This window comes from Eretmochelys imbricata, chromosome 2 (assembly GCF_965152235.1).
Source record: "Eretmochelys imbricata isolate rEreImb1 chromosome 2, rEreImb1.hap1, whole genome shotgun sequence".
Classification (NCBI taxonomy): Eukaryota; Metazoa; Chordata; order Testudines; family Cheloniidae; genus Eretmochelys; species Eretmochelys imbricata.
Window position 1 is genome coordinate 105,459,527 of NC_135573.1, and position 27,086 is coordinate 105,486,612.

Sequence of the window (27,086 nt, forward strand, 5' to 3'; positions counted from 1 at the left end):
AGGGAAACGAGCATTTTTCTTCTGCATAGTAAAGTTTCAAAGCTGTATTAAGTCAATATTCAGTTGTAAACTTTTGAAAGAACCATAACCTTTTGTTCAGTTATGAACATTTCGGAGTATGAACAACCTCCATTCCCGAGGTGTTTGTAACTCAGAGGTTCTACTGTACAACCAATTTCTCACTGCAGTTCTTACAGATTAAAAGTATCTGTATTCAGATCAGACTATTTCAGCAAGATGAAACGTCTTCCAAACTTTTTTTTTAACCCTTGTTTTATTAGCAAATTGTGTTCTCCAGTAAAACTCCATTTGTTGTAAGAAACCTCCTGGATAAGCTGTCCAAGGAGATCGTAGTAGTGGAGAACCTTGCAGAGATCAGCAGTGAGAACATGGGGAATGTCATCTCTGTAACTGAAGGTAAGTAACAGTATGGGGGTTTGCTCTTTGGAAAGGCTGGGCATGTGTGTGTGTAAGTCTTCCTAAGCAGTCATTTGTCTGATTTTTAGTAAATTCCATTGACACACAGTTGCAAATGGACACTGTACCACCATCTAACCGGTATCAGTCAACAGATGGTGGCAGGAGACCTCAGGCTGGGCTAAGGTATGATATTCAGAAAGGCAAGGGGAGAAGGGAAGAGGTGTTCACAATTTCCAATGTGCCTCCTTTCCCCTACCACACACAAAAAAGCAGATGGCTGCAGTAGTAAAGGGTATTGCCAAAGCAACTGGTGTGGTGTCTCCTCTGAGAAGCCAGATTCTTCCTCCACCTCTCCTTGCCCAGAATGGGGAGATTATTTGGGGAAGCTCTAGTTTACAGGACCAGAGGCATGAGACAGTCTCTGAATAGTTTGTCTAGAAGACTACTTTTAGTTACCATTATTGACTAACACTTAGCAGTTTTGTAGCATCTTTGCATCTTTAAAGAGTTTTACAAATATTATTAATCCTCACAAGCCCCATGGAGTAGGCAAATATTGTTAGCATTATTTTGCTGATCATGAAAGAGAGGCAAAACAGATAGGTGAGTTGCCCCAAAAGAGTGTGCCAGAGTCAGGATTAGAATTCTGGAGTTTGTGGTGCCCAGTCCTGTGTTCACACTATTACCTCACATCTCTCTGGTACTTAATGGTAATTAAATAACTATTTCCTAGTTCCCAATACTGGATCAGAAGCAAGTTTGCTTTCATCATTTGGAGTTTTAGTATGGGAACCCAAAACAGCTTAAAAGCTCTAAGAGTTGGCACTTCCTGTGCACTGGGAAATTGACTACTCTGCATTGGGGTGGGAACAAGTATTCATGTACGCTTGTGTTTTTGTTATACTAACACAGCAATCTGATCTCTGTGATTTTGTTTCACTTGTTTTGTCGTCCCCCCCAGCAATTCCAGAATTTCATAAGAAGCTATCACTGCTGTCTTTCTGGACTAAGTGCACCAGTCCCACAGGGGTGTATCATACCTCTGCAGACAAGATGATAAAACAGCTTGATGTCACTTTTGCCACAGCTGTGAATGAAGAGTGCCCAGGACTAGCAGAAACAGGTAGATTCTTCCAAAAAAACAAAAACAAAACAAAACAACAAAAACATTCTATCCACAAGTCCAGGTGGATCTGGCAGAATCTGTCTTGTAGTAAGCTTCTGAAAAATGCCAATATGCTGAGACCAAGTTTTGCTCACCTTCAGTTCCAACTCTTCAGTCCCACAGAAGTCAACTGGGATGTGGTTCAAAAACCTTACCTGAAAGTAACCGATTTAAATGTTTTTTGCCACAACTTGTAAAGCCAGATTTTGCCCAAAATAGTAAACCCAAAGAAATTAACTGTTTTAAAGTCCAAATGATTAAAAACAAAAACAAAACACAACTAGGTCTGATACAGTGTATTCGTTTAGTCAGATATTAGGGGGAAATTCTCTATTTGCACGGCCCATCTCATTCTCTTGCCTGTTCTGCCTACCAAATTCACACTGATGTCAATAGAAGCTCTGTGTATGAACATGAAACAGCAAAAGATCCATGCTCCAGGTCAACTCCTACCCCTAGGCAATCTCATTGACTTCAGTGGTATTACAGAGGTGCAACTGGGCACAGCATTTGGGCCTCTATTTAATGATGCACTGTCAGGTGGAGAGAAAGGATGGTCTAGTGGACAGGGTGGCGCACTGGCTTCAAGAGAGTTTCAGTTGCTGGCACGGCCCCAGACACCCTGTGTGACATAGGGCAAGTCACATAATCTGCTCAGTCCCCCTTCTGGAAGTTGGTAATAGTTCTTCCCTACCTCACACGGTTTCATCAGGATAGAATCTATTAATGATTGTGAGGAGCTCAGATATTACACAGATGAGGACCAGACAGACAGGACAATGTTGCCCTGAGTGAAGATTAGAAATGCTGATGCTGGGAGGTGTTTCTCTCTCTCTCTCTTTTTTTTTTTTAAAGTTCTACCTTTCTTTCATTGTAAAGTGTTGAACCGAGTTAATTGCAGTGTTTTCTCTACCAAAAGTGTTTTGCTCTTGTTAATACAATGTTCCTTTGTCTTTTCCTGCTGCATGTAGTATTCAGAACCCTGCTGTCTCAGATCCTCGACCGAAGAGAACCAGTCCTCTCATCCAGTCTGTCCTCTGAAATCCTAACAGTTTTTCAGTATTACAATTATTTTGCCAGCAACAGTGTTAGCGACCTTGGAAGCTATTTGTTGCAACTTGCAAAAGAAGGTAGAGTGTCTAAATTCTGCCTGGTAGAAGGGAAACGTATCAAGGTGCTTTCAAGCACCAGAAAAAACAACTCAGCCCTTGGGCTGATTTTTCATTAACCAACAAGGAAAAGAGGGAAAGAACTGCCTTGGGTGTTCAGATATGATTGCAGTGGCACATGTGTATACTGCAGGAAGGGGCGGGTATTTCCAACTGACACTCCTTCCTCCCCTCCTCACCCACACATGGTCATCAGCAGCGCCGGCTCAAGACGCCAGCGTTCCAAGCAGGTGCTTGGGGCGGCAGTTAGAAAGGGGCGGCAGTTCCTCCGGCCGCAGCGGCAATTCGGCGGCACCTTCTCCCCTTTGCCGGCCGCGGTGGCAGGTTTTTTTCACTGCTTGGGGAGGCAAAAGCTGTAGAGCCTGCCCTGCTCATTAGTATTAAAAACAAGTGTGTAGAAAACTAATATTTAGGGGCTGGATGGTACTTGTTGGTTTGGTCCCAAAATCTGGAAGGTGCCGAGTGCCCACAGCTTTTATTGATTTCAGTCTTTCCTTGGCTCCCATCATTGTTTTGGACTGATCTCATGAAGTGCTGAGCCCCTCTTGGGAAGTGCTGAGGAAGCTGAGCAAACTCTGTGCCTTGCCAGCTCAGCACTTCAGAAGATCTGAGCCCCTGTGAACTCAAAAGGGCAACAGACACTTGGCACCTCTTGGGCCCAAGCCCATAGTGCTCTAGACTTTCACTCCTGGAGATGTGAATTTCATTTGTTAATCTAGTGCATCTGAAATGGAGTTTGAGGGATGCCTCCTAGTCCCAGGTTCTGCATGACACATTGTAGCACATCTTGGCATAGCTGCCAGCTTTTACTCAACAGAGGCCAAAGAACTGGGGTAGGAAAGATGTTCAGTACTGAGGCACATTAGCAGGGGCTGTCAGCAGAGAGGGACATAAGTGGGCAGGAAAAACTGGCACATAAATATGTCCTTGGTACCAATATACAGCAGAGGAGAAGATCTGACTCTAAGCAAGGCCTCCCCCTATAGTGCTTCCCCAGGGCTGTGTGGAGAAGCCTGCTCTCAATGTGGTTGGCTGAAGCCGATGCTATTAGACACTCGCTCTCCTGAGCACTAAATCTAGACACTTTTCTGAAACAAAACAAAAACTAATGACCAATATAACATCACTATTACTATAATCAGCTATCCGTGTCCAGTGTAAACTCCACTCAAGAGTCATATGGTCTTAAGATACTGAAAATGCCAAAGGAAAACATGCCTTGAACTCAACTCTCCCCGTAAGATATACAAGTTTCCTGTGCTACAATCACTGATTAGAACTTCTTGGATTTTCTAGCTGCAGTTAAGGTTTGAGTATTTCAGTTTGGGCTGGGAATAAGATACCTAACATCCCATTTAGCACATCCACACACATCTGTTACTCCTGTGGAGAATGCATGCCAGTCCTCAGCAAGAGTATCTGGGAGGCACTGCTCAAAGAGCAAAACACTCTCCAAGTCGGAGCACTGCAATACTGGAAACTCAGTGAAGCAGGAATTTTTCAGCTCTCCCCTGGGCCAGTGGATAGCTATTTTAAGTGGAAAGGAACAACATAACACATGGGGAGAATAAATGAACAAAAGGAGAATACTGACATCTCTTTCTTTTACATTCTAGCCTCAGTAGTTCAGAAGCTGCAGACCTTAAGAGATGAAAAACGGCTACAGAACATAGCTGAGCTAACCTCCAGCAGTCTTCCACCTCAGCAGGAAGTACTGAGGTCCTTGGCTTTACTTCTAACTGAAAATAAAAATGAAATTGGCGAGGCTGTGACATTACTCTTGTCAGCTTCAGCAGAAAACAGGCATTTCAGGGAGAAGGTAGGTATGGTTCCTCTGTCCCCTAATTGAAAAAACAACATACAGCATAGGAGACCTATATAATCATGTTCTGTCTAATGTGTAAAGTAACATTTCAGAGTCTTGCAGTGTTATTGTAGCTATGTTGGTCCCAGAATAGGTGGGTGAGGTAATATCTTTTTATTTATTTTATTTGGACCTGAAGAAGAGCTCAGTATAAGCGCAAAAGCTCGTGTCTCTCTCACTGACAGAATTTGATCCAATAAAAGGTATTACCTCACCCACCTTGTTTCTCCGAGCCTAACATAATATACAAATGTGCAGGTATGCCTGTACAACGCCTGTCACAGTAATATCTGGTCACTAATTTAAAACTATTTGGTTTGCATTGTATTCTCCAGCCATCTGTCATGTTTCAGCATTAGTGGATGTGCTGGGTTGTTTATCTGGTGATTATTGAAATGCTGCTGGGCCATTCTTCAAGCATTGCCCTTTTGGAAAGAGATGGGTCTGATATTTTGCTCCGAAGGTGGTAAGATCTGGGCAGCATCCTGATGTCTAGAGGAAGGGAATTGCTGCTGAGCAAACAAGAATCAGAGTCCTGGTCCCTAATTAGGTGAGAAAAAGAATTTGGATCAAAGACTTTAGTTTAGATATAACATGATTTGAAATTCAGGCAGTGTAAACAAGTGAATTAAAGAGAAGGAAGAAGGAGGGAGAGGTAATGATTGACTTTTGTACCTGCAGTACTTCCCAATTTCTTCTGCTATCCCAGTGAAAGTTCATTCTTGGGTGCCCTGGTTATGAGGAGGGGGCAGAACAGGAGGAGGGTGTGATGGGTCCGGAGGAGGTGGGGATGGCAATCCAGATCAGTGAGAGGTGCGTCACCATTTTCCCTGCAACCCAGAGCGTGCCTCACAATGCTTTGCTGTTGTAATTCCCAGCCTGGGCTGCTCACAACCAGCCTACCAGCTTGCAGGTCACAGCCTGAGTGTTAAACAGCACTTGTTCAGTGGCTCTGACCCCAGCAGCCTGTCTATAGCCCCACTCTGCCTTCCAGCAGCCTTGATTATAAAACCAGCAAAGTGACCCCAACAAGCTCCATGTCCCAAATTTCCCCCAAATCGTGTATTGTATAATATCTAGCCCTCACCTGGACTGTTCAGAGAAATAATAAGGTCCATTTGTTCCTCTAAAAACATAACCTACCACTTCACTGGGGTAAATACACCCTTTCATTTAAACACTGCACTGACTTGGTTCATAGTAAAACTTAAACAAATGTATGACCAATAGGTCATACGTTGAGTAACAAGTAACAGGAATAAAGTTAGAAAGGATCACAAGCAAATGAAAGTGAAAACATGCATCTATACTTAACAGAGTAAGACATGGGTTTTGTTCAAGATGGTTTCTCTCACCAGTCATGACTCACTTTTTCTCCATCAGGACCTTCTACAAAAGCATAAGGGGCTGGTTTCTCTAGTCTTTCTAGGTAAAATATCTTTGCCTAAGTAGGCTTCTCACCTACAGTCAGTTCCAGAGACTTCAGCACCAAACTTGGTTGAAGGACCCATCTTTCTCAGCATGCTAAGAGCTCTGTTCTCTTGTCTTTCTAGTAATGGATGCCAAAGATGGCTTCTCTTGTCTTTCTAGTAATGGATGCCAAAGATGGCTTGCTTATATCTTCCAGAGTTCAATGACTGTTTCAAGATGCAGGATGAGCTCATGCTGTTACTCCCTTCCTATGGGCTTCTCATCCCCCTGTATGTAAATGGGGCTTCCATTGTTTTGACTCCACCATGCTTAATTTACCTAGAAGACAGGTTTAATAGGATTCACTATTCACAGCTGGCATGCCTCCTTATGGCTAATCTTGGGATTAGTTTGCCACTTGTTGGATGCCCCTTTCTGCAGTCACTCAGCCCGTTATCTCAATCTCACACTCCAGAAACCAGGGTAGTAGTCTTCTTTGTGATGCAGCTGCTCCCGCATCAGGACTTGGCCCTCCGGCCAGGTCACTATAGCCCTTCCCTTCCGGGGTCTGTCAACGTCTCTCTGGATAAGCTGTTCCAGGTAGTCTTCCATCCGATGTCCAAGGCTGTGCCACTTCCCCAGAGCCTGGGAGGGGAAGCTGGGCCCACCCTTTACTCCAAGTTCCAGCTCATAGACCCTGCGCTCCACAACTGTGGTCTACTTTCTCTCAGACCTGGTTGCTCCTTCCTTAGGCTCTGTCCTACTCCCTCTTTCTATCCTCTGGGTTTTCCACCTGTCCTTTGCTCCCCATGGCTGCTTTCCCCTTGGGCTTCTTGCCAGACCATGCAATCTCTAACATACTTCCCTCCTGTCAGAGAGTGACTGCAGATTTTCTGCCTACAGCCCCCTCTGGCATTAGCTTTATAGAAGCTCTGTCTGGTCCTGCCCAGGTAAGCTTCATACTTAATTAAGCATTATGGAGCCCTGGCTTCCCTCCAGGTACAGCCTATGCAGTTAATTGGCCCATCTAGCCTGCCTTAATCCCTTGAGGACTCGTGTGGGATGAACACCTCATCCAACCGGTAAACAGCTCCCTTCTCTCCTGTCCTGCCCGGGAGGGAGCCTGTTTTTCCCCAGATTGGAAAGTCTAATATCAATGAGTATTGGTAATGCCTTATGTAGTGTTAGTGCGTACAATTCTCAATGATATTAGTCACCAGTGTGTCATAGGCTTTCATAAAGGACCTCACTCTCTACACTTTTATAACACAGTACTATTGTATACAATCAGTTGATTCAACTACTTATCACTTGAGGTTCACCCCCTCCCCCCAATCTTTAAAAGTAAAACCCAGACCAAGCTTCCCTCTCCTGCTGGGTGTCTCCTACCCCACTTGTTAGTGTGAGGTTTGCCTCCACCCCTTGTTAACTTGATGGATCTCTTTAGGTGATATGTAAATATATTCTCATTGTCTTTCAAAATACTTTGGAAGTAACTCCCAGGTAGGGAAAACATGTTCCTTTGTCTAGTGCAGACCTGTTTACCAACCCACCCACCCCCTGGAATGCTTGGTTTAAACACACTTTAGTCATAATTCTAGCATATATCTTTACCTGTGTACACACAAGAATATTAATCAGTCAGTTATTAGTTTTCAAATGATACATCACAAGGCATGTTTTGTACAAAGATTATTACAAGAGTGTGGAGGGTGTGAATACAGGGATGCTTAGTGTCATGGGGGAAACGATAGAATGCAAAAGAAGGGGAGGAAAAAAAAATGCTCATTCTCCTTTTGGTCCTCTTCCTCCGTCCCTCTATTCCCTCTTCGCTCAGTCTCTCTATATTTTGTCCTCCCTCACTTTCCAACTGTGCAATATCACTCTGTGCTACCTCGCTCCACTTCTGCATGGACAAAAAAAAGTCCCCTTCTCCAAGCACAGGCCTGCTGCATTTATGTCTGGCTCACTGCCGGAGGGAAAAGGCAGCATGGTGCTTGTATCAAAACACCCTGGAATTCACTAGGAGCTACCTGCTTTTGAGATTTGCGACTAACGCGGATTCTTGTTTGCTTATCTGTAACTGGAACAGTTCTAGAACTGAGCTGTGAACTTGGTTTAGCAGCTTCTGTTAGCTTTGTGATAGTCATTTTCATTCTCTCAGAGTTCCAATCCAGCCTAGGTCACTAGTGACCCAAAGTCATTACCACCCCTGGGGCTAGAGGGACCACCTTAAAAGGGGGGAGAGCAGTTCAGTCTCCATGACCCACTTCATGGCCTCTGAGAAACTGCCATCAAGGGCACCAATTATTGTTGATTGCTTTAATGTGCACACTTGCTAAGAACTGGACCAAGGCCACTATCTCTTCCCACATACATCACAAAACTTGGACTGGATTTCAACCAATGACATACCCCATTATCATATCCAGAGCCATCCAATTACTCAGTACATGATGGCTTTTTCTTTTCAATCCTGTATCCACATTGTTAGGTAATTTGGTTTTCTGTGTTTGGAAATGTAGTGATACATACATTACTTTCACTTTTCTGCTCAACACAGCTACAAAATATCTTAACTGGTGTCCTCTGTTTTTCAGGCTTTAATTTACTACTGTGAAGTGCTAACACAGCCTAATCTCCACCTACAGAAAGCAGCTTGCATGGCACTGAAATGCCTTCAGGTAAAAAGTGTTGCACTCAGTTGTTGGACATTGTTCTTGCTTTGAACTTCCATGGGAGAGCAAAGCAAAGCTTCTATTCAATAGAGTAGCGGTTCTCAAACTGTGGGTTGGGACCCCAAAGTGGGTTGGGACCCTATTTTAATGGGGTTGCTAGAGCTGGCTTAGACTTGCTGGGGCCCGGGGCTGAAGCCTGAGCCCCACCACCCAGAGCCAAAGCTGAAGCTCAAGGGCTTCAGCCCTGGGCAGCGGGACTCAGGTTACACGCCCCCTGCCTGGAGCTGAAGTCCTTGGGCTTCAGATTTGCCTCCCACCCCGTGCGGTGGGGCTCAGGTTTTGGCCCCCCCACACGCAGGGCAATGGGGCTTACTCAGGCTTTGGTCCCCCCTCCTGAGATCGTGTAGTAATTTTGTTGTCAGAAGGGGGTCGCGGTGCAATGAAGTTTGAGAACCCCTGCAATAGAGCCTCTTGAGGACAGAGACGCACATACAGCAAGATGCAAACAGCAGCAGCAACATAAGCATTGCTTTTTATTTTGCATTTTCTTCCCTGATATTTTACAAATGGCTTGTTGGCCTGAATTGTTTGGAATCTTGGTTTTTAAAGCAATCAGTTTCTGATGATGATTAACTATGTATTAGGCATCTGTCTCTTCGTGCCTTGATAAAAAGGATCTTATTTATCTTGGGCGATAGAGGGTATGCCCTACATGGAAAAAAAAAGTCCAGAGTATAGAGCCTTGGTAGAGGGGGAAAAAAATTGTCTTCTCAAGCAAAATTATAATGGACATAGCCAAAAATTGTAAAAGGGGAGGGAAGGGGAAGATAGAGACATAAGTTTCTGTACATTACATGATACCACAGCAATTGAGATAGTGTAACCTGTAAGTAAAAACCTCCAAATGGCTGGAATATATGAAAGTCCCCTATTCAATATCAGTTTCTGGTGCCATTTTTGTACCGCCCACCACACAAAAAATTAATCCTTGCTGCACAGCCAGTAAAAGGCCATGGGAGGGAATAGTTGTTCTCAATCCCTGAGCCCTCATATAGTCCCTGAAGGTAGGTAGCTGCAGTAGGTGCCCCATAAAAAATAATAATAATAATATTCTATGAGACATAGACATTACACAGTGGCGATCCCTCTTGGAACTTCCCTCCGGAGAATATACCTGAAGTGTAGCCACATATCAGTTCCTGTATCCTTATGTGCATACAACAACATCCTCTAGCTATTATGGGACAATGTACCCTCTGTAACTATGACCTTCCAACTCAAACAATAGCCATGCGCAGATGCCCATAGGACATAAGGGTATTATACCATTAATACTACTAGAATAACTGGTTCTAAAGGGCTCTTTAATCTAGCAGAGAAAGGTATGAAAGAACTAACAGTGGAAGCTGAAGCCACACAATTCAAATTAGAAATAAAGATACGTATTTTTAACAGTGAGGCTGATTAACCATTGGAGCAAACAACCAAGAGATCAAGATTTGGGGACTTCTGAGAAGATATGCTTTAGGCAAACAAGTTATTGGGCTAAACACAGGGGTAGCTGGGTGAAATGTAAAGGCCTATGTTATACGGGAGGTCACCCTAGATGATCTAATCGTCCCTTTAAAAATTGATGAATCTGTGAAGAACCTGCCTACAATGGAAAATGGAAACACTCGAGATTTTACTCTTAGCTGACCTGCACACCCACCCTAACCTTAGCCCTACCCTATTGGCTGGGTTTTTCTGCTATTCTCCTCCTGCAGAGGAGATGGGAGAGAATGAACCATAGGACAGATAGTTACATTGCTTAATGCACAAATGGAAAGTGCTCAGATACTACAGTGATGGGTGAAGTATAGGAGAACCGCTATTTGGGCAAAAAGAAGACATCAAATTATACTTTTAAAAAAAATTCCAGTAAGTCATCTCATACTTTAGACGAGCAAAGATTAGGTGGTTCCAAATACCTTCTTTCTGGTGTGATGGGACAGCACCCATCTCTATTCCACTCACCACCACTTTCACAGTTGTAGCACCCATGGCAAGGGTAACCACAACTGTTGCTCTGTCCAAAGGTCTGAGATTTTTGCAGCAGAAGTACAGAACAGAGTTACTCCTCGCTCTCTGGGAAAGTAACAAATTGAGCTCAAACACAGAGATACAAATCATTGTTTGTATGTGTTTGGGGTGGAAGAGAGATGTGGAGAAGGAGGTTTATGTGTACTCGCACAAGAATACGAATAGATAGTAACTGATGTCAACACATGTTTTTTCATTTTCTAGGCTACTGAAAGTATTAAAATGCTAGTTACTCTCTGCCAATCTGACAATGAAGAAATCAGAAAAGTAGCATCTGAAACCCTTCTCTCTCTTGGTGAGTTGTGTGTGTTATATTTATTTTACTGTTGTATAAAGTATCTACTTAACGCATCCAAGAAGCATATACTTTTTAAGACAATAAAAATACAACTGGACCTGTAAACTCAAACAGCTTAAAAAAAAAAAAAGAAAAAAGAAAAAGAAACCAAAAGAAACTGGACCAAAAAGAGGGGGGGGGATCAGACAAAAAGGAGGAAGAAGAGAAGCTAAAAATGGTTGAGAAGGAATTGACCTTAACAGAAATAGCTTGCCAGCAACCTGGACCACAAATAGAAAAAATTCCATAAAGGCCTCCCCCGTACAAAGTAAAATGAGAAAAGGGGTAGGTTTATAACTCAGTGTTTCTCAGCCTTTTTGATACCAGGGACTGGCTTGATGCCTTCGTAAACTGTGTCAGGGAGATCTCAGGGACCGGCACCAGTCTACGGACCAGTCTTTGAGAAACATTGCTCTAACTTACTTACACCTTCCGACGACGTGGCCCTATTGGTGGGGTTTTTTTTCCCTACAATTCTGCCCCCTTGTGCCCTCAGCCTGTAAATTACACTGACATATACTCACCATGACAAACCAGCATGTTACTCACCCCTCTATATAGCCCCAAATTTGGCCCCCTAGTCTGTAACCCAAATAGAATTAACTTTGGGATGGAAAGCAAGAGCAACCAAGTTGATCTCATTTACCTTGCAGATCAATGTATATAGGGTGGGGGAAAGTATAGAGAAAGAAAAGGGATATTAATAACCAGATCTCTTGGGTATGCTGGGGTTCTATAGCCAGGGAATCCAATCCCTCCTGAAGAACTTCTTTCCAGAATCAAAGATTTAATTGTAAAGAAAATTGTATCTCTAGCCCTCGCAGCAATGAAGAAACCCTTTCAAACATGAACAGTGTATACCGATGGTCTTTTTGAGTCTGTGGACAACTAGAAACAATACATCTGTGAGATGTAAACTGGCCTTTTCGTCTCAGTAGGGTGTTAATTGTTAACTGTTTCACTGCTGACCATTTCAACGGGAACATCCAATCCCAGATTGCCTCCCTCACCTCCCCAGGGCCAAAAGCTTGATCTGTTCATTGCTCAGCTGCCAAAACTTCCTTTTCCACCAGATAGCTGCTGCAATGCATTGGCATGGTGTCAATTTAAAAAACCCCAGCAACACTCTGAAAAGTGAAACTGTAGGGAACAGCTTAAAACGTAATACATATGTTACCACCACTAGGGCTTCTGCACTGACTGGAATATTTCCAGATTTCATTAAAAAAACCTTTTCTTAATTTAAATGAAGCTGCAACCGAACTTCAGCTCTGCTTCCCCAGAGTCCAGAGATCTTGCCACAGAATACCCCGGGGCCTTTGCTATAACAGTTATACTGGCAACCTTGTCGGGGAGCAGGGAGATTAAGATCTAGCTAGTTACTTGTGGCTCAGAGGTGATATTCTATGAAATTCACTCTGCACGCATACAGACTGTGTGAGCAGATACTGTTCAGCGTAAGAGGGAGAGTGAGAAACTCCAACTGTGGGCAGTGCTGCTCTGTCTCCCATTACTTTTGTGCCCGCTTGTGAGCAGGAGGAATGGTCGCAGCCCCTTTTTTACATGTTGCAAGGAGTTAAATTCCCCTGACTCACACCAAACTCACCCTCGGCAGGGCTGTCATGAAGCCTCTTCGATGGTCCACAGATTCCCCCCACTAGCTTTCCCGCTATGTAGCACCACAGCAGGATTCCACTAGAGTAGCATAGAGGACTTTGTGACCCTCTGCACCATGGTGATTTTCACAATAGTGTCTCTTCTCTTGTAACAGTGCACTTGCTTCTCAGTAACCAAGTGGCTATTTTCATTACAACTGATGTATTAGTGTTTAATAAAGGAGAAACACGCTGAGGATCTGATCCAGCATTCTTTATGCACCTGAAACTGATGTTCACAGAAGATTTGGATATGCAAAGAATGCAGGATCAGGCACAGGGGGGCACATCCAGCCTCCACCTGTGTGGATGTGAAGGCCTCTTGGTTGTTAAATCTACTGGGCCAGACTAATTTGGCGGGGGGAAGAGCAACTGTGTAGATCCCTCCATTCTGCCTCCTCATGGCAGGTGCATGTTGGGGGTTCAGTCAGTCATTAGGCTGGAGTAATCACTAAAGCAGCTCTGCAGCTACTCTGTGTCAGTGGGGAAGGGGAGATTCCTTTTGCCCATGGAGATACCCAGTACCTAAGCCCACTACTGCTGAGCAACTGAGTCTTTGAATGAGGCTACATGCACCACTTCAGTGAAAGTTCTTCAAACACTCTTCTGTTTCTCACACTCACTTACAAGCTGCATGGAAACTTCTTAAAGACACCAGAATAGAGGCTCAACTTAAATGTATACCCCAAATTAAAAACATAATAAGAGAACCAAAAAAGTGCCACTGTGGCTAAACAACAAAGTAAAAGAAGCAGTGAGAGGCAAAAAGGCATTCTTTAAAAAGTGGAAGTTAAATCCTATTGAGGAAAATAGAAAGGAGCATAAACTCTGGCAAGAGAAGTGTAAAAATATAATTAGGAAGGCCAAAAAACAATTTGAAGAACAGCTAGACAAAGACTCAAAAAGTAACAGCAAAAATTGTAAGTACATCAAAGGAAGGAAGCCTGCTAAACAACCAGTGGGGCCACTGGACAATCGAGATGCTAAAGGGGCACTGAAAGGGGATAAAACCATTGTGGAGAAATTAAATGAATTCTTTGCATTGGTCTGCACAGCTGAGGATGTGAGGGAGATTCCCAAACCTGAGCCATGCTTTTCAGGTCACAAATCTGACTAACTGTCCCAGATTGAGGTGCCATTAGAGCAGGTTTCAGAACAAACTGATATTACTATTTAGTTTAAGTCACTAGGACCAAATGGTATTCACTCAAGAGTTCTGAAGGAACTCAAATGTGAAATTGCAGAACTGTGGTATGTAACCTATCATTTAAATCAGCTTCTATAACAGATGACTGGAGGATAGCTAATGTGACACCAATTTTAAAAAACCTCCAGGCGATCCCAGCAATTACAGGCTGGTAAGTCTGACTTCAGTAACAGGCAAACTGGTTGAAACTATAGTAAAGAACAGAACTATCACACACATAGATGAACAGGATTTGTTGGTGAAAAGTTAACATGGTTTTTATAAAGGGAAATCATGCCTCACCAATCTATTAGAATTTTTTGAGGTGGGTCAATGAGCATGTGGACAAGGGTGTTCCAGTGGATATAGTGTAATTAGATTTTCAGAAAGCCTTTTACAAGGTCCCTCACCAAAGGCTCTCAAGCAAAGTAAGCAGTCATGGCATAAGAGGGAAGGTCCTCTCAGGGATCAGTAACTGGTTATAATATAGGAACAAAGGGTAGGAATAAATGGTCAGCTGTCAGAATGGAGAGAGGAAAATAGTGGTGTCCCCAGTGGTACAGGGGTCTGTACTGGGACCAGTACTGTTCAACATATTCATAAATGATCTGGAAAAACAAAACTACTCAAGATAGTTAAGTCCAAAGCAGACTGCAAAAAGTTTTACAAAGGAACCTCACAAAACTGGGCAACAAAATGGTAGATGAAATTCAATGTTGATAAATGCAAAGTAATGCACATTGGAAAACATAATCCCAACTATACATATAAAATAGTGGGGTCTAAATTAGCTGTGACCACTGAAGAAAGAGATCTTGGAGTCACTGTAGATAGTTCTCTGAAAACATCCACTCAGTATGCAGTGCAGTCAAAAAAGCTAAGGAGAGATAAGACAGAAAATACCATATTGCCTCTATAAATCCATGGTATGCCCACATCTTGAGTACTGCATGAAGATCTGGTCACCCCCTTTCAAAAAAAGATATATTGGATTTGGAAGAGCTACAGAAAAGGACAACAAAAATGATTCAGGGTATGGAACAGATTCCATATTAGGAGAGATTAATAAGACTGGGACTTTTCAGCTTGGAAAAGAAACTACTAAGGGGGGATATTGTGGAGGTCTATAAAATCATGACTGGTGTGGAGAAAGTAAATAAGGAAGTGATATTTACTCCTCCTCATAATACAAGAACTTCGGCTTACCAAATGAAATTAATAGGCAGCAGGTTTAAAACAAACAAAAGGAAGTATTTATTCACACAACGGACAGTCAACCTGTGGAATTCCTGGTCAGAGGATGTTGTGAAGGCCAAGACTATAACAGGATTCAAAAAAAGAACTAGATAAATTGATGGAGGATAGGTCCATCAATGGCCATTAGTATGGGCAGGGATGGTGTCCATGTCCTGTTTGCCAGAAGCTGGGAGTGGGCGGCAAAGGATGGATGCTCTGTTCATTCCTTCTAGGGCACCTGACATTGGCCACTGTCGGAAGACAGGATACTGGGCTAGATGGACCTTTATTCTCACCCAGTATGAGCGTTACTAGTTCACCAAGAATTCATTCTGTTATTGGATATGGTATTGCTTGGGACACAAAAAAACCTTAACTCAGGGTTGTTTGCATAGAAGATCACATTCCCACTCTGACCTGCCTTATAGCACATGAAGACCTCATTCATTTCTCTGAAAGCACATGCAAGATATTAGATTGGACATAATGTAATGAAGTTCAAACAGAAAACAATAATGAAAAAGGAAAGCTGTTAAGACACAGCAAAAGCACTGCTTACTCTTTTCTATTTGTGTCATAGGTAAACTCAGCTTGGAAAGACACAGACCATTTAGCAGTACACCTGTGCAAACAGCATCACATGATCACTAGGCTCACCTGCTTCATCTTTGCTCCAAACAAATCTTCCCCACTTAGCCCAAACTTTTGTAATGGTATTCAGACCATCTATAAATCCATACTCCTTATTACAGATCTGTAGCTCTCATTAAAAATGAGAGTATATCATGTTTTAATTTACTCAAATCCTTCCTTTGTCTATTTATTTTGATAAGTGCCCACAATTTTACACAATTTCATATAATTTCATATAAAACTGAATCCTTACTACACCATTAGTGAATTTAGTAGATTGCCTGTACAAATAACATTTAAAAATTACACTCTGGCCACCATCCTATTGCATATTAATCCATTTCCTCTGAAAATGTGGTGTGAAAGTGATAGAATTTTTATATACCATCCAAAAACATTTGATAGAAGAGAGCTTTTTGAGACGACAGATAGTGGGAAAGAGTAGGCAATGGTGTTCCAATATATTTATGCAAGCAAACAGTATATGGGTTATCTACTACTACAGAGATGCAGAGTAAAAGTTTTTAAGGAGTAGCTTGAACATTCACAGCACGCTCAATATTTGTGGCTAATTTCTTAATTTGCACTGAACATATGAAAATTCCTATGGAAAAAGTCATCAGCAAAGCAATTCTTTCCACAGAAAGGAATGCAGGGTGTGCGATTTTGTGTACACAAATGATGCAATGTTTTATTTACACTTGACTGTTTTGTGCTCAGGTGAAGATGGGCGACTGGCATATGAACAGCTGGATAAATTTCCTCGGGAATTTGTTAAAGTTGGAGGCCGTCGGGGGACTGAAGTTGCCACAGCTTTTTAGATGCAAGATAATTTACCTAACATTTAACAGTCATTATGACTGTTCACTTTAACTGGAATGGTGCTGTAATTCAACTGCTTTAATAAAAAAAAACAAAAAAAAACCCAAAAAACTTTTGAAGAATTCTAAAGAATGTCCTGAAAGTTAGCAATTTATAGACTTAAGAAAAAAAAAAAGTGTAAATTCCAGTTATTGAGTTCCTATTGGCTTTTCTTCCTAGCTTATGATAGAACAGTTGTATGTTGAAGATAATGCTTCTTCAAGTGCTTCAGAGTAAATGATGTAATAAATCAGTCTCAGCAAACTTCTATATAAGATTTTAGAATTCAGCATCTTCATATTTTTACACAATTTTGCACTTGTTTTATTGAAGTTGTTGTGTAAGCTTGAAATGTGATGCTGCATCTAAAAAGGAAAGGTAGGGAATTACAAAGTGGAAAAGTGGAACTACAAAGCAGCTTTCGCTCCACATTGCGCTAAGTGTTGGATGCCTTGCAGGGTTCCTAGCAGCATTATATCAGCCTGGACTGAAACTCAGCTATCCAGATTGATTTTAACGATGAAACATAGATCAAGTTTCTTCAAATCAAGTTTTGCCTCCAGAAACAACAGGCTGTAAACCCCAGGAGATGTTATTTCACTGACTCATTTTAAATGCCTCTGCTGGTCTTTTATTTCCTCCCTCTCACCCTCCAGTAATGAACCATGATTAATCCAGGGAGTTGCTTGTGCTATCAAGCAATTACGTGGGTTTTATAGAAATAAATGGAAGGTTACATGTGCTCATTGTTCAAAAAGAAAAAGTGAATATAATACAATTGCCTGAATCCCTGAAGCCATTTTTGTTTCCTAGGTTACAAGGAGGAGTGGGCTACATGCACTATGGCTAGTGCATAGCAGCTTGCTATAGAGTAATTTCAGTATAAAGAATTAAAGCAAAGTGAAGAGGACCTTGGAGCTGTTAAAGACAGGGTGCAAATAAAAGCCTTTCCTCCCCCTCCAACTCCAAGTGTGAAAGACTGAGTGCTTCAAGCTATTGATTATAGCCCTTAAATTAACGGACGAGGTGAGTGTAATTTAACAGAAGAGCATTGTTGTACTGCAGTACATCTGACATGAAATACTATTTAGATGTTAATTAAAACATCCAGCTTCTGATAGACTATACAGAAAAGGATCACTAAAAGTTCACTTCGAAAAGAAGCCTTGTGCGCCAAATACAGTGGCAGACAGTTTTTCTGACTGTGAATGTTACCAACAATGTATATACAGCTGTATATTTATAAATATATATATATTCTTCCTGTAATTAAAGGTACATTTGTACAGTCTGAAATATTTACTTGTTTACTGAAGGAAATAGGCTCTTTTTACAGATGGTTAAATAACCATGTCATGGTTTTTATATCACAGCTACTGCATGAACTTATTCTCCCATCATGTTCTTTTGTTCTGACATCTGCTTATTTTTTGCCTACTCATATTTCCTATCATCGTTAAATTATAATAAAGAATATTTTTAATCACTAAACACATTGGTCCAAACTATAAAATGTGTTCTCTGCCTTCTCCACTGTGAGGACTAAATAACCTTAATACACATTTCTCAGGTTTTTGTCTACACTGGAAATTGGCCCCCAGCACTAGTCATCGGTGGCCACTAATAACTGTAGCTGTCACAGGGCAGAGCCCATCTGTTGTAGACAAGGAAGGCCTCAGTTCTCAATGGTGCAACTCCCTTCAGGCTGGCACTGGGGCCAATCCTCCAAATAGTTAATTACGGTCTTAGTTTGCTACTTGTGGCAGGTCTCTTTGTGCAGTAGGATGTCTCCCAGGAAACAATCTGTAAGTAGAGATTCACTGTTGTACTATCATGAAGGTATTTCATAAGAAAATCTGGGAAAGGGATTAATAGTTCTGGTTTGATAGGTCTTGTCTCCACTACAGAATTAAGGCACAACTTTGAAAAGTCTAGTTAAATAACAATGCTATCCACTACTTTGCAGTTAGCATAGCCAAGGGTAAATCCTGTTCAGCATCATGTCAGCTAATCATGGTTAAACCTTGGTGCAGCACTACCTTAGTGCTCTGGTTCTCACTACATCCAGGAGGCCTTGGACACATGAATGGGGCTGGGCCCCTGCATGCTGTTCATTTATAGTTTTACACAGCACAACATGGTGGCAGATATGCAGTACTGCAGCTTCTCATGGAATTCAATGGCAAAACCGGCAATGCTAGCTTGTTTTTTTTCCCCCCTTTTGCTTTTTCATGGGTGACTAGACTTGTAGCCCCAACTTTCTGCTGGCCAGAAGACGCTATAGTGACAGATTGTTTTAGTTATTAAAACCAAACACACATACAAAAAAGGCAGAAAAAAGAAAGGGAAGAAAAATCAGCCTGGAAAGGTGGAGGGGTCTGATTAGCTCAAGTCAAAGAAACGTGGAGCCAATGCTCTAATGCTAGTCTCCAGTACCCTCCATCTACACAAGGCATTTTAAGCCAGATTGATTTAAGGTGTAGAGCTTTTTCACAAAACTAGACCCAGGGTTGAGGGGTAATCATTATGTGACTGGTACGATCTGAATTTCTGCAAAGCAAAATGAGAAATTATTTTAATCGTGTTTTAAATTAAAAACATTATTCTGGAAATATAATAGGCTCATGTCTGGTTTCTGTTGTTCCTTCCCTCCCTGCTCTAAAATAAGATTACAGCCCCCTGGTTGTAGCATGCTGCACACGGTGTAAACCAACAGAACACATGTACATTCAGACATCTGAAGAAGATAATGTGTTATAATGAAATGGGGGCATTAGGGCATAGAACATTGATTTGCTAAAATAAATCCTCTGATGTCATCAGATTCTGTGTTACAACAAAGAGCTGCCTCCATTTTTCATTCTGTTTATTAACTTTATTCTAAAGTGTTGCTTAGTTACTAACCTGAGGGATTTTCTTCATAATCAGAATTAAAACTGTTGCTTTCCAGCTGTTTCCTATTTAATTTCAGAGCACACAGATTTCTACACACATTGAAGAAAGTTATTAAGGACAACTTCTTGAGGAGTCATTGAAAGTATGTTTAAGAAACTCCAAGCTTGTTATGAAACTTTCATCAAAGCCTTTTTCTCTTCTGTGAAGGAAGAGCCCTACAATCCAACTGACAGCATTTTTCATAAGCAAAAAATTGTTAGATATGGCACCGATGTGAGGAACACACAACTACCCCTTGAACAGAGAGCCCAAGCTGCAAAAAATATTGGACTGCTAGTGTACACAGGTAACAAGGCAAACTGGCTTGTTGTTTGCTGTTTCAGTATAATTTAAACCTACGGTTTCATATATGTGCTAAAATAAGGCCATTCCCCTGCACCACTACAACTACTAAAAACAGTTTATGAAATTCAGAATATATAGCACCCAGTGAAGTCAGTTAAGAAATAAGGCCTTACATTTTTAAAAATAAGTTAAGGCCCTAATTTATGGATTCCTAATGGTTACATGAAAACCCCAACTTCCATTTCTAAAAGGATACATTTCTAGCTCTTGCAGTTGTGGAGAAACACTTGAAAATGTGAACACTAAAGCCTCCAAGAGCAGAAGACAAAAAAAACCCCAATGATTATTACTACTTAAAATCTCATGATTTTTAAATGCTTTGGTTCAGCAATATTGCTGTTTTTCACCTACCTTAATCTTTAGCAATAAAAAAAGTAAGGGGGAGAGGGAGGAGGGAAGGGACAGAACAGGTACTCACCAGCTGGAAAAGAAATTCAGCAGGTGCTGGTTACAAAATGACTTTAGAACTGCAGCTGCTTGGCTCTGCAAAAATTTAAAGGACCAGCCACCCCCCAAAAATATGCTAGGGGAAAAGTTCTTGTAACAAGATGAAGAAGTCATCAGGGAAAGCATGCCTAGGAAGGGAGCTGCTTTGGTGTTGGCTTATTATCATTGTGTCCTAAGTTTTTCCTATCCTTTTAATTGGGTATGGTGTTCTTCATTCCCTCTCTTCAGCTGTTGGGAGCTGCTATTGTGTTTCTAAACCTTTCCAGACTACTGTACCCTTTTCAAGTGTCTGATTTGTCTTTCCTACCGTTACATTTCACCTCACTCAAATACTACTTGCTTACACAGACATAAAAATACAAAAGTGTCACAGCACACTATTACTAAAAAATTGCTTACTTTCTCCTTTTACCATGTAATTATAAAATACATCAATCTGAATATAACATTGTACTGACATTTCAGTGGATCGTATATAGAGCAATATAAACAAATCATTGTCTATATGAAATTTTAGTTTGTACTAACATTGCTAGTGTTTTTCATGTAGCCTATTGAAAATCTAGGCAACTATCTAGAAATGAATTGCTGTACCCCCTAAAAGACCTCTGCGTACCCCAAGAGATACGCATACCCCTGGTTGAGAACCACTGCACAAGTTTAAAACTGTATGAACAGTAAGGATAAATAGTAATAATATACTGAGCTTGTTTAAGAAAAGAAGGGGTTCTCTGAGCCTGCCAGACAGCAAGCCTACTATAATTGTCAGAAATATTCATAATCAGTTGCCCTCAATGTTTAGAAATGTGATATGTTAGTCATAGTACCACTGTGGGTAGAGGAGATCCCCCTTCTAAATGTAAAAAAAGGTACAGAGAAAAGTTACTGGTATGTTGTGATCCAAGTACACACTGCTGGCAGATATTCTATTACTTTGGGGAGTGTAAAGTCAGCCAAAAACTCAAAAAGAAAGTGGTTCAGTAGATGTGAAAGTCAGGTTTTTGGCTATCTAGAATCTGGACTAGGGAGGGCGGTCATGCAGTGAGAGAGCTAATGAACATGATGTCTTTATCTCACATATTTTTTCCACAGAAAAATTTAAGTCTAACTCACTCATCATGTGTTCTGCAATCTGGCCAAGTTTTCTAGAGAATAGCTCAGCCAAGTTCAGAAGCCAGACTGGCAGCTATCAGTGGATTTATGCAACAAGAGTGCCCAAGAACCCATGTAAATCACCATTACTTGTAATGTCTGCATTTTAAAATGCTCACTTAAATGAATATTTTTGCCACTAAAAATGGCTTATCAGCCCAAAGCTAATGCAGAGATGCTTTTACTGTGTACTAGGCACTGTGCTGTTCATAGACAGACAATCTTTTTACATATCAGAGGGCAACATTTGCAGACGACAACCCATGTTTCTTGTTCTGAAGTTATTTCCAGTCTATTCCATCTGCTGCCACTCACAGTTTTCTTGCATTAAATGGCAAATCCTGACCCCACTGCACAGCCCAATGAACCAGGCTGGGCACTGGAGAGACCTGATGAGTTTGTGGGGGAAGACGTTCTCTGAAACTCACCTGTAGCTCTTTGATGGGAATGACTGCTGGACCAATAACGTTACTGAGCCTGCTCTCAACTCTTCCCTCAACCTGCCTGTGTTGCTGGGTTACACGGATAATCCATGTAGCTGTGTTTGGTTGTGCACAACTGGTGTGAGATCCCCGAATTCTGTCCCACTACTGCCACTCCTTAGTGATACCACATTGGTTTTGCAGCATGCAGTGAATTCTGCATTGACAGAGGGGGAATGGTGGTGAATGGAGAGAAGGGGAGAAAAGAGGGGGCAGTGACAGATTTACGCTTATATAACTAGATTGCATTTTAGTAGTCACAGCGATGCCACAAAGTGCCTTCTCAGCATTTATTCCTTGGACGAAGACCCCAAATGTTTTTTAGGACATGAAATTCTTTTTTTGAATTGCAATGTGCTATTGTTCTGATAAAAAGGAAAAATGTGTGATAAATATGCCCTATAGCAGGAAATTCAGATGATAAATGTCAGAATCAGATTAAAGAACAACACAACGTAAGCAGCTTAAATTGCTACCAACTTCGAATGCAGTTCTGAAAAAACACAAACTACTCCTGCGGGAATTCTGTTCATGTGCAGAATTCATGTCTCCCACAGATTTCTTTGCTTCCCCACAGAAAAATGACTTTCTGACAGGGAAGCAAAGGGAAGTTGCAAGAGCAGTCACACACCACTCCCTAACAGTGCAGGTACATTGTTTCAGGCAGCCAGCAGAGAGGTAAATCACTGTGGGGCTGAAGACACCCCAGCCAGTGGTTCCTACCCTGAGCCAGGATCAGCTGCTAGTCCTGGTTGGGCTGGAGGCAGGAGAGGACAGGACTTCCTCTTCCCCTGCAACGAGCGTTTAGGGCTGTGTCAGACCCACCCCCAGAAACCTCCCCCAGCTTCAGGAAGCTCAGCATCCTCCCTTCCTGCCTGCCCCCACCTCTCCTTAGCTGCAGGGGGAGAGATCACTGTATGGGGAGCTGCTCCCCCAGCCGCTGTGCATCCAGACCTCCCATACCCAGACACCCATGCCAAAACTTACCCTGTACACCCAGAACCCCCCTAGCCCTCCATACCCAAACCCCACCCCACTGAACCTCAACCCCTGCACACAGAGCCCCCCTGCACTGAGCACCCCCCCGAGTTCCCTGCACTCAAACCCCCACAGTGATGAACCCTCCTCCTGCACCACCCTGAGTCCCCACATCCAGACCCCCATGACACTGACCCCCAACTAGTTGCACCTAGACCCCCCCCCAGACTCCTCCACTGAGCCCCAACCACCTTCACTTTGAAGCCCCTGCAGAGTCCCATTGTCCCTGCACCTGGAACTCCCCAATGAGCCTCTGTGCACTCAGATTGTCCCACACAGAAACCTCTCATCTCCACACCTTTATTCTTCCACACTGAGCCCCCAACACTTGGATCCTGCCTGGTTGACCCTGCCTCCCCCACACCTGGTGTGCCACTGAGTACATTAATCGCAAGGGGTAGTTCTCAATGCTTTTCCAGGCACTTGTGGATCACTGTGGGCATTTCACAGACATTAACGCAGGCTGGTCCAGAAAGGTGCATGATGCACACATCTTTTGGAACAGTGGCATGTTCAAGAAGCTGTAAGCAGGGACTTTCTTCCCGGACCAGAAGAGCACCATAGGGGAAGTCAAAATGCCCATTGTGATCCTGGGAGACCCTGCCTACCCCTTAATGCCATGGCTCATGAAGCCGTACATGGGGCAACTGGACAGCAGCAAGGAGTGGTTCAACAACAGGCTGATCAAGTGCAGAATGACTGGTGTGTGCATTTGGCCCTTTAAAAGCCTGCTGGCGATGCCTGTATGGGAAGCTGGACATGGCCAATTACAATATTCATATGTTTATAGCTGCATGATGTACTCTCCATAATATTTGGGAAGGGAAGGGTGAAAGCTTCACTCAGGGCTGGACCGCAGAGGTTCAGCACCTGGAGGCTGAGTTTGAACGGCCAGAGACCAGGGATATTAGAGGGGCACAGGGCGGGGCCATAAGGAACAGGGATGCTGAGAGACAGCAATTTGAAGCTGAAAGCCACTCATAGTTGTTGCTATGCTCAGGATTGCAGTGCTTGTAATGCTAGGAGGTGATTGGTGCACATGATGCAAGAAGGGGCCTTAACATCATTGTATCTTGCTTTCCATTGCTCTTTGTGCTTTTACTTAATAGAATAACGATTGCTTTCAAACAATTATTTTGTTCAAAAACAATTAGAGGAGAGAGTCAAATGAAGAAAAAAATCATCAGCAGGGAGGGGAATAGGGGAAGGGAAGGTCTCAAGAGGAGGTGGGTGCGGGGACGGCTACAGATTTGTTGTATGTCCAGGGATCATACCCAACCTTCTCCTTTGGAGTACAATGCAGCAGATGCAGGGCTAAACTGCAGAGGGATGAGTGTTGAGCGCAATAGGTACTAGGAGTCCACAGGGCTGGACTGTGCAGGATAGCAGTGGAATGCAGCAGGTACAGACTGGAGCCAGGGGGTTGATAAGAGTGTGCTGACAGTGGGGGGGGTTGGGGGGGCGCACGTGGGAAAGTTTTGCAACAGCAGCTGCAGGGGAGGGTGGGCACAGAGCTAGTATCGTCTGGAGCATGGCTGCTTGGCGCTCCATAACTGTTAAGAGCCGCTCTGTGGCTTCTTTCTTGTGTGCCACATTCTCCTTTTGGTCCCTCTTCTCGCTGTCCCGCCACTCCTTCAATTCCTTCTCAGCAGCCGAGTGCATCATAACCTCATGCATAAAGTCCTCCTTAGTTTTTCTTGGATGCTTCCTAATTCTTTGTAAGTGTTCTGCTGCCAATAAAGCCACAAGACCCCCAAAATGGTAAGTAGCCACAGGGACAGGGTAAATCACTGTTCCTGGACCCTGTTGTACACTGGGCATGTGGCTCTTGGGGAGAGACAACACTGTAAGGTGGGCCTGATAATCATTCCTGTCCCCACACTTGCCACAGGAGATGATTATGGAAGATGTCTCGCAGCCGAGGGTGAGCAGGGAAACAAAGGAGGGTCTTCTCTAAGCCTGTGGCTTCCACCCTGGCCCCTATGCGGCTAGCCTGTGTGCAGCAATGTGTACTGTCCCTCCCATGATGGCACAGTGGTGTGGGAAAGTTACCGTTAATGGGGCAAGAAACAAAGCAGCTCTGCCGAGGAACCTGAGGCAGCCGATTGCCCAGTATCTCCATGAGCATTTCCTGGAGATCTCCGAGGGAGATTCCCGTGAAGTGAGGGAGTGTATCAACAACCCGTTCCACCACTCACACTAGGCATGAGGTGGGAGACCAGCCTGTTTTCTGCAACCCTCCTGCCCCCAACAACTCGCTTCAGCAATTCCCAAAATCAGATCCACTTACCAGGGGCCTCCTCTCCTGTTTGCACTTCGCCAAGATCCGACTGCTGTGACTGGCTAGGCGACTCTGTGTAGAAAAGAGCTCCTGAGTAGTCCTCTGCCTCTGGGTCCTGGCCATGGCCCTTTTCTATCATGCTTCTAGCAATCTGTCCATAGGCATCAATTTCTACAGCTAGAGTGCAGCTGGGACTGGACAGCCTCCTCTCCCCGAATGGCAATGAGGTCCAGCAGCTTGGCATTACGCCTGGTGCGTGGAGCAGGCCTGGCCACCTGGAAAGATGCACTGAGACCACTGCACGCATTGCCGAGCAAACAGGAAGGGGACTTTCAAATTTGCAAAGGAATGTATGGGGGTGGGGCTGACGGTTGGTCACCTGAGGGCAGGGCAGTAGAGTTCAACCCGATGGCCAGAGAGGCAAGAACAGGCATTGTGGGAAGCCTCCCGGAGGCCAACTGCAGCGCTGTAATTACCACGGTGTCTACACGGACGCTGCAGTGCTGTAGCCCCAGCGCAGAAAGCTCTACGCCTCTCACTGAGGTGGTTTTGTTAGAGCACAGAACGTGCACAATTTCTGCGCACTAAGCGGCCTGGCAGTGTGTACGCCTCAGGAGTTACAGCACTCGAAGCTGCTTCACTGCGCACAAACTTGCCTGTGTAGAGGGGGCCTCAGCCCCATGGCTGTCCTTCACCTATACAATAGTTTCCTCAGTGGCACGCACAATAGAACTAATCTAAAGGTTCTGTGGTAGCCTGAGCTCAGAATTTCCAATGTACATGCAAACGATGAACTAGCCAATGACCTACTAAAGATAGCTTCTTCCATTGCAGGTGGGCCAAATGCTGGACTATGCGCATCAGAATACATCCAGGACCTAACTGATATCTTGAACATGCCAGACACTTCAGCAAATGTGAGGATCCTGGTGCTCCAAGGGCTGTGCGGTATTTGCTATATAAATTACAGTAACCAAAACAAGGTAAAAGATCTGAATCTTGCGGATATTCTTCTTGCTTGTCTCACTGAAGATGAAGATTCATCCCCAGCTAGCAACCATATTACCGTGGTTAAGTTCTGGGTTTGTTACCTTCTGACTGTCCTTTGTTGCCACAATATCCCTTACATTAGAATACTCCATGAATTGGGAGGTCAAAAGCTGGTAACAAAGCTGAAATTCCTGTCTAGCATGGAATGGTCTGGCTGGCCAGATAATTATGCAGAAGTACTGTTTTCCCTTTTGGGGTTTCACAAAGCTCAACTTACTTCTGGTATTTAAAATGAAATAACCCTCTCAAGGATTGTTATAATCTATGAACTATTTACATGGCATAATAAAGAAAATGAAGACAAATTAAATAATGTCACTCTTCTTCTTCCCCATCCCCCAATAACGAGTTTAGAATTAAAAAAATTAACAGGACCTATCTCAGCTCCTATGCTCATCCATTATTCACCCGCTCCCCCCACTGGAAAGTCAGGACTACCTTACAGAACAGGTAATCTGCCATCAGGTTCATTTTCCCCAGCCAATGCCTTACCAAAAACCTCTCTTATCCTTTCCCTTCCTGACACACCTGCAGAGTAACTTCAAAGGACTCCAGACTAATATGCTCTTGAATAGTAGGCTGGAGCAGGGGTTAGGGTGATCTCTATGTAGCATAGCCCTTATAGGATGTCATATGTCTG

At 43.2% G+C, this 27,086-nt stretch overlaps 2 protein-coding genes across 4 annotated transcripts in view; both read left to right on the top strand.

Moving 5' to 3' along the window:
• RIPOR2 (RHO family interacting cell polarization regulator 2) overlaps window positions 1-18,187 on the top strand; it is a 96,058-nt gene extending 77,871 nt beyond the window's left edge. For 2 of the 3 annotated variants that reach the window (XM_077810557.1, XM_077810554.1), the window contains exons 16-22: window positions 282-417; window positions 1,382-1,543; window positions 2,557-2,715; window positions 4,371-4,573; window positions 8,629-8,712; window positions 10,993-11,083; window positions 16,556-18,187. In XM_077810557.1, coding sequence (XP_077666683.1) covers window positions 282-417; window positions 1,382-1,543; window positions 2,557-2,715; window positions 4,371-4,573; window positions 8,629-8,712; window positions 10,993-11,083; window positions 16,556-16,656 — 936 coding nt within the window. In that variant the 3' untranslated portion in view covers window positions 16,657-18,187. The remainder of the gene's footprint in view (window positions 1-281; window positions 418-1,381; window positions 1,544-2,556; window positions 2,716-4,370; window positions 4,574-8,628; window positions 8,713-10,992; window positions 11,084-16,555) is intronic. The other variant, XM_077810555.1, reaches the window with a different exon arrangement.
• A 1,258-nt stretch (window positions 18,188-19,445) lies between these two features.
• Window positions 19,446-26,717, top strand: ARMH2 (armadillo like helical domain containing 2). Its single transcript, XM_077808698.1, has 2 exons — window positions 19,446-19,937; window positions 26,231-26,717. Exons 1-2 carry the CDS (start codon window positions 19,736-19,738, stop codon window positions 26,674-26,676), a joined length of 648 nt encoding a protein of 215 aa, XP_077664824.1. The 5' UTR covers window positions 19,446-19,735; the 3' UTR covers window positions 26,677-26,717.
• The last annotated feature ends 369 nt before the right edge of the window (window positions 26,718-27,086 follow it).

Bases quoted from the DNA above. Each gene is read 5' to 3' on its own strand.
- ARMH2 (XM_077808698.1), top strand. From the start codon at position 19,736: ATGTTTAAGAAACTCCAAGCTTGTTATGAAACTTTCATCAAAGCCTTT. The intron at 19,938-26,230 runs GTAACAAGGCAA...CTTCCATTGCAG, and splicing joins TGGACTGCTAGTGTACACAG to GTGGGCCAAATGCTGGACTA.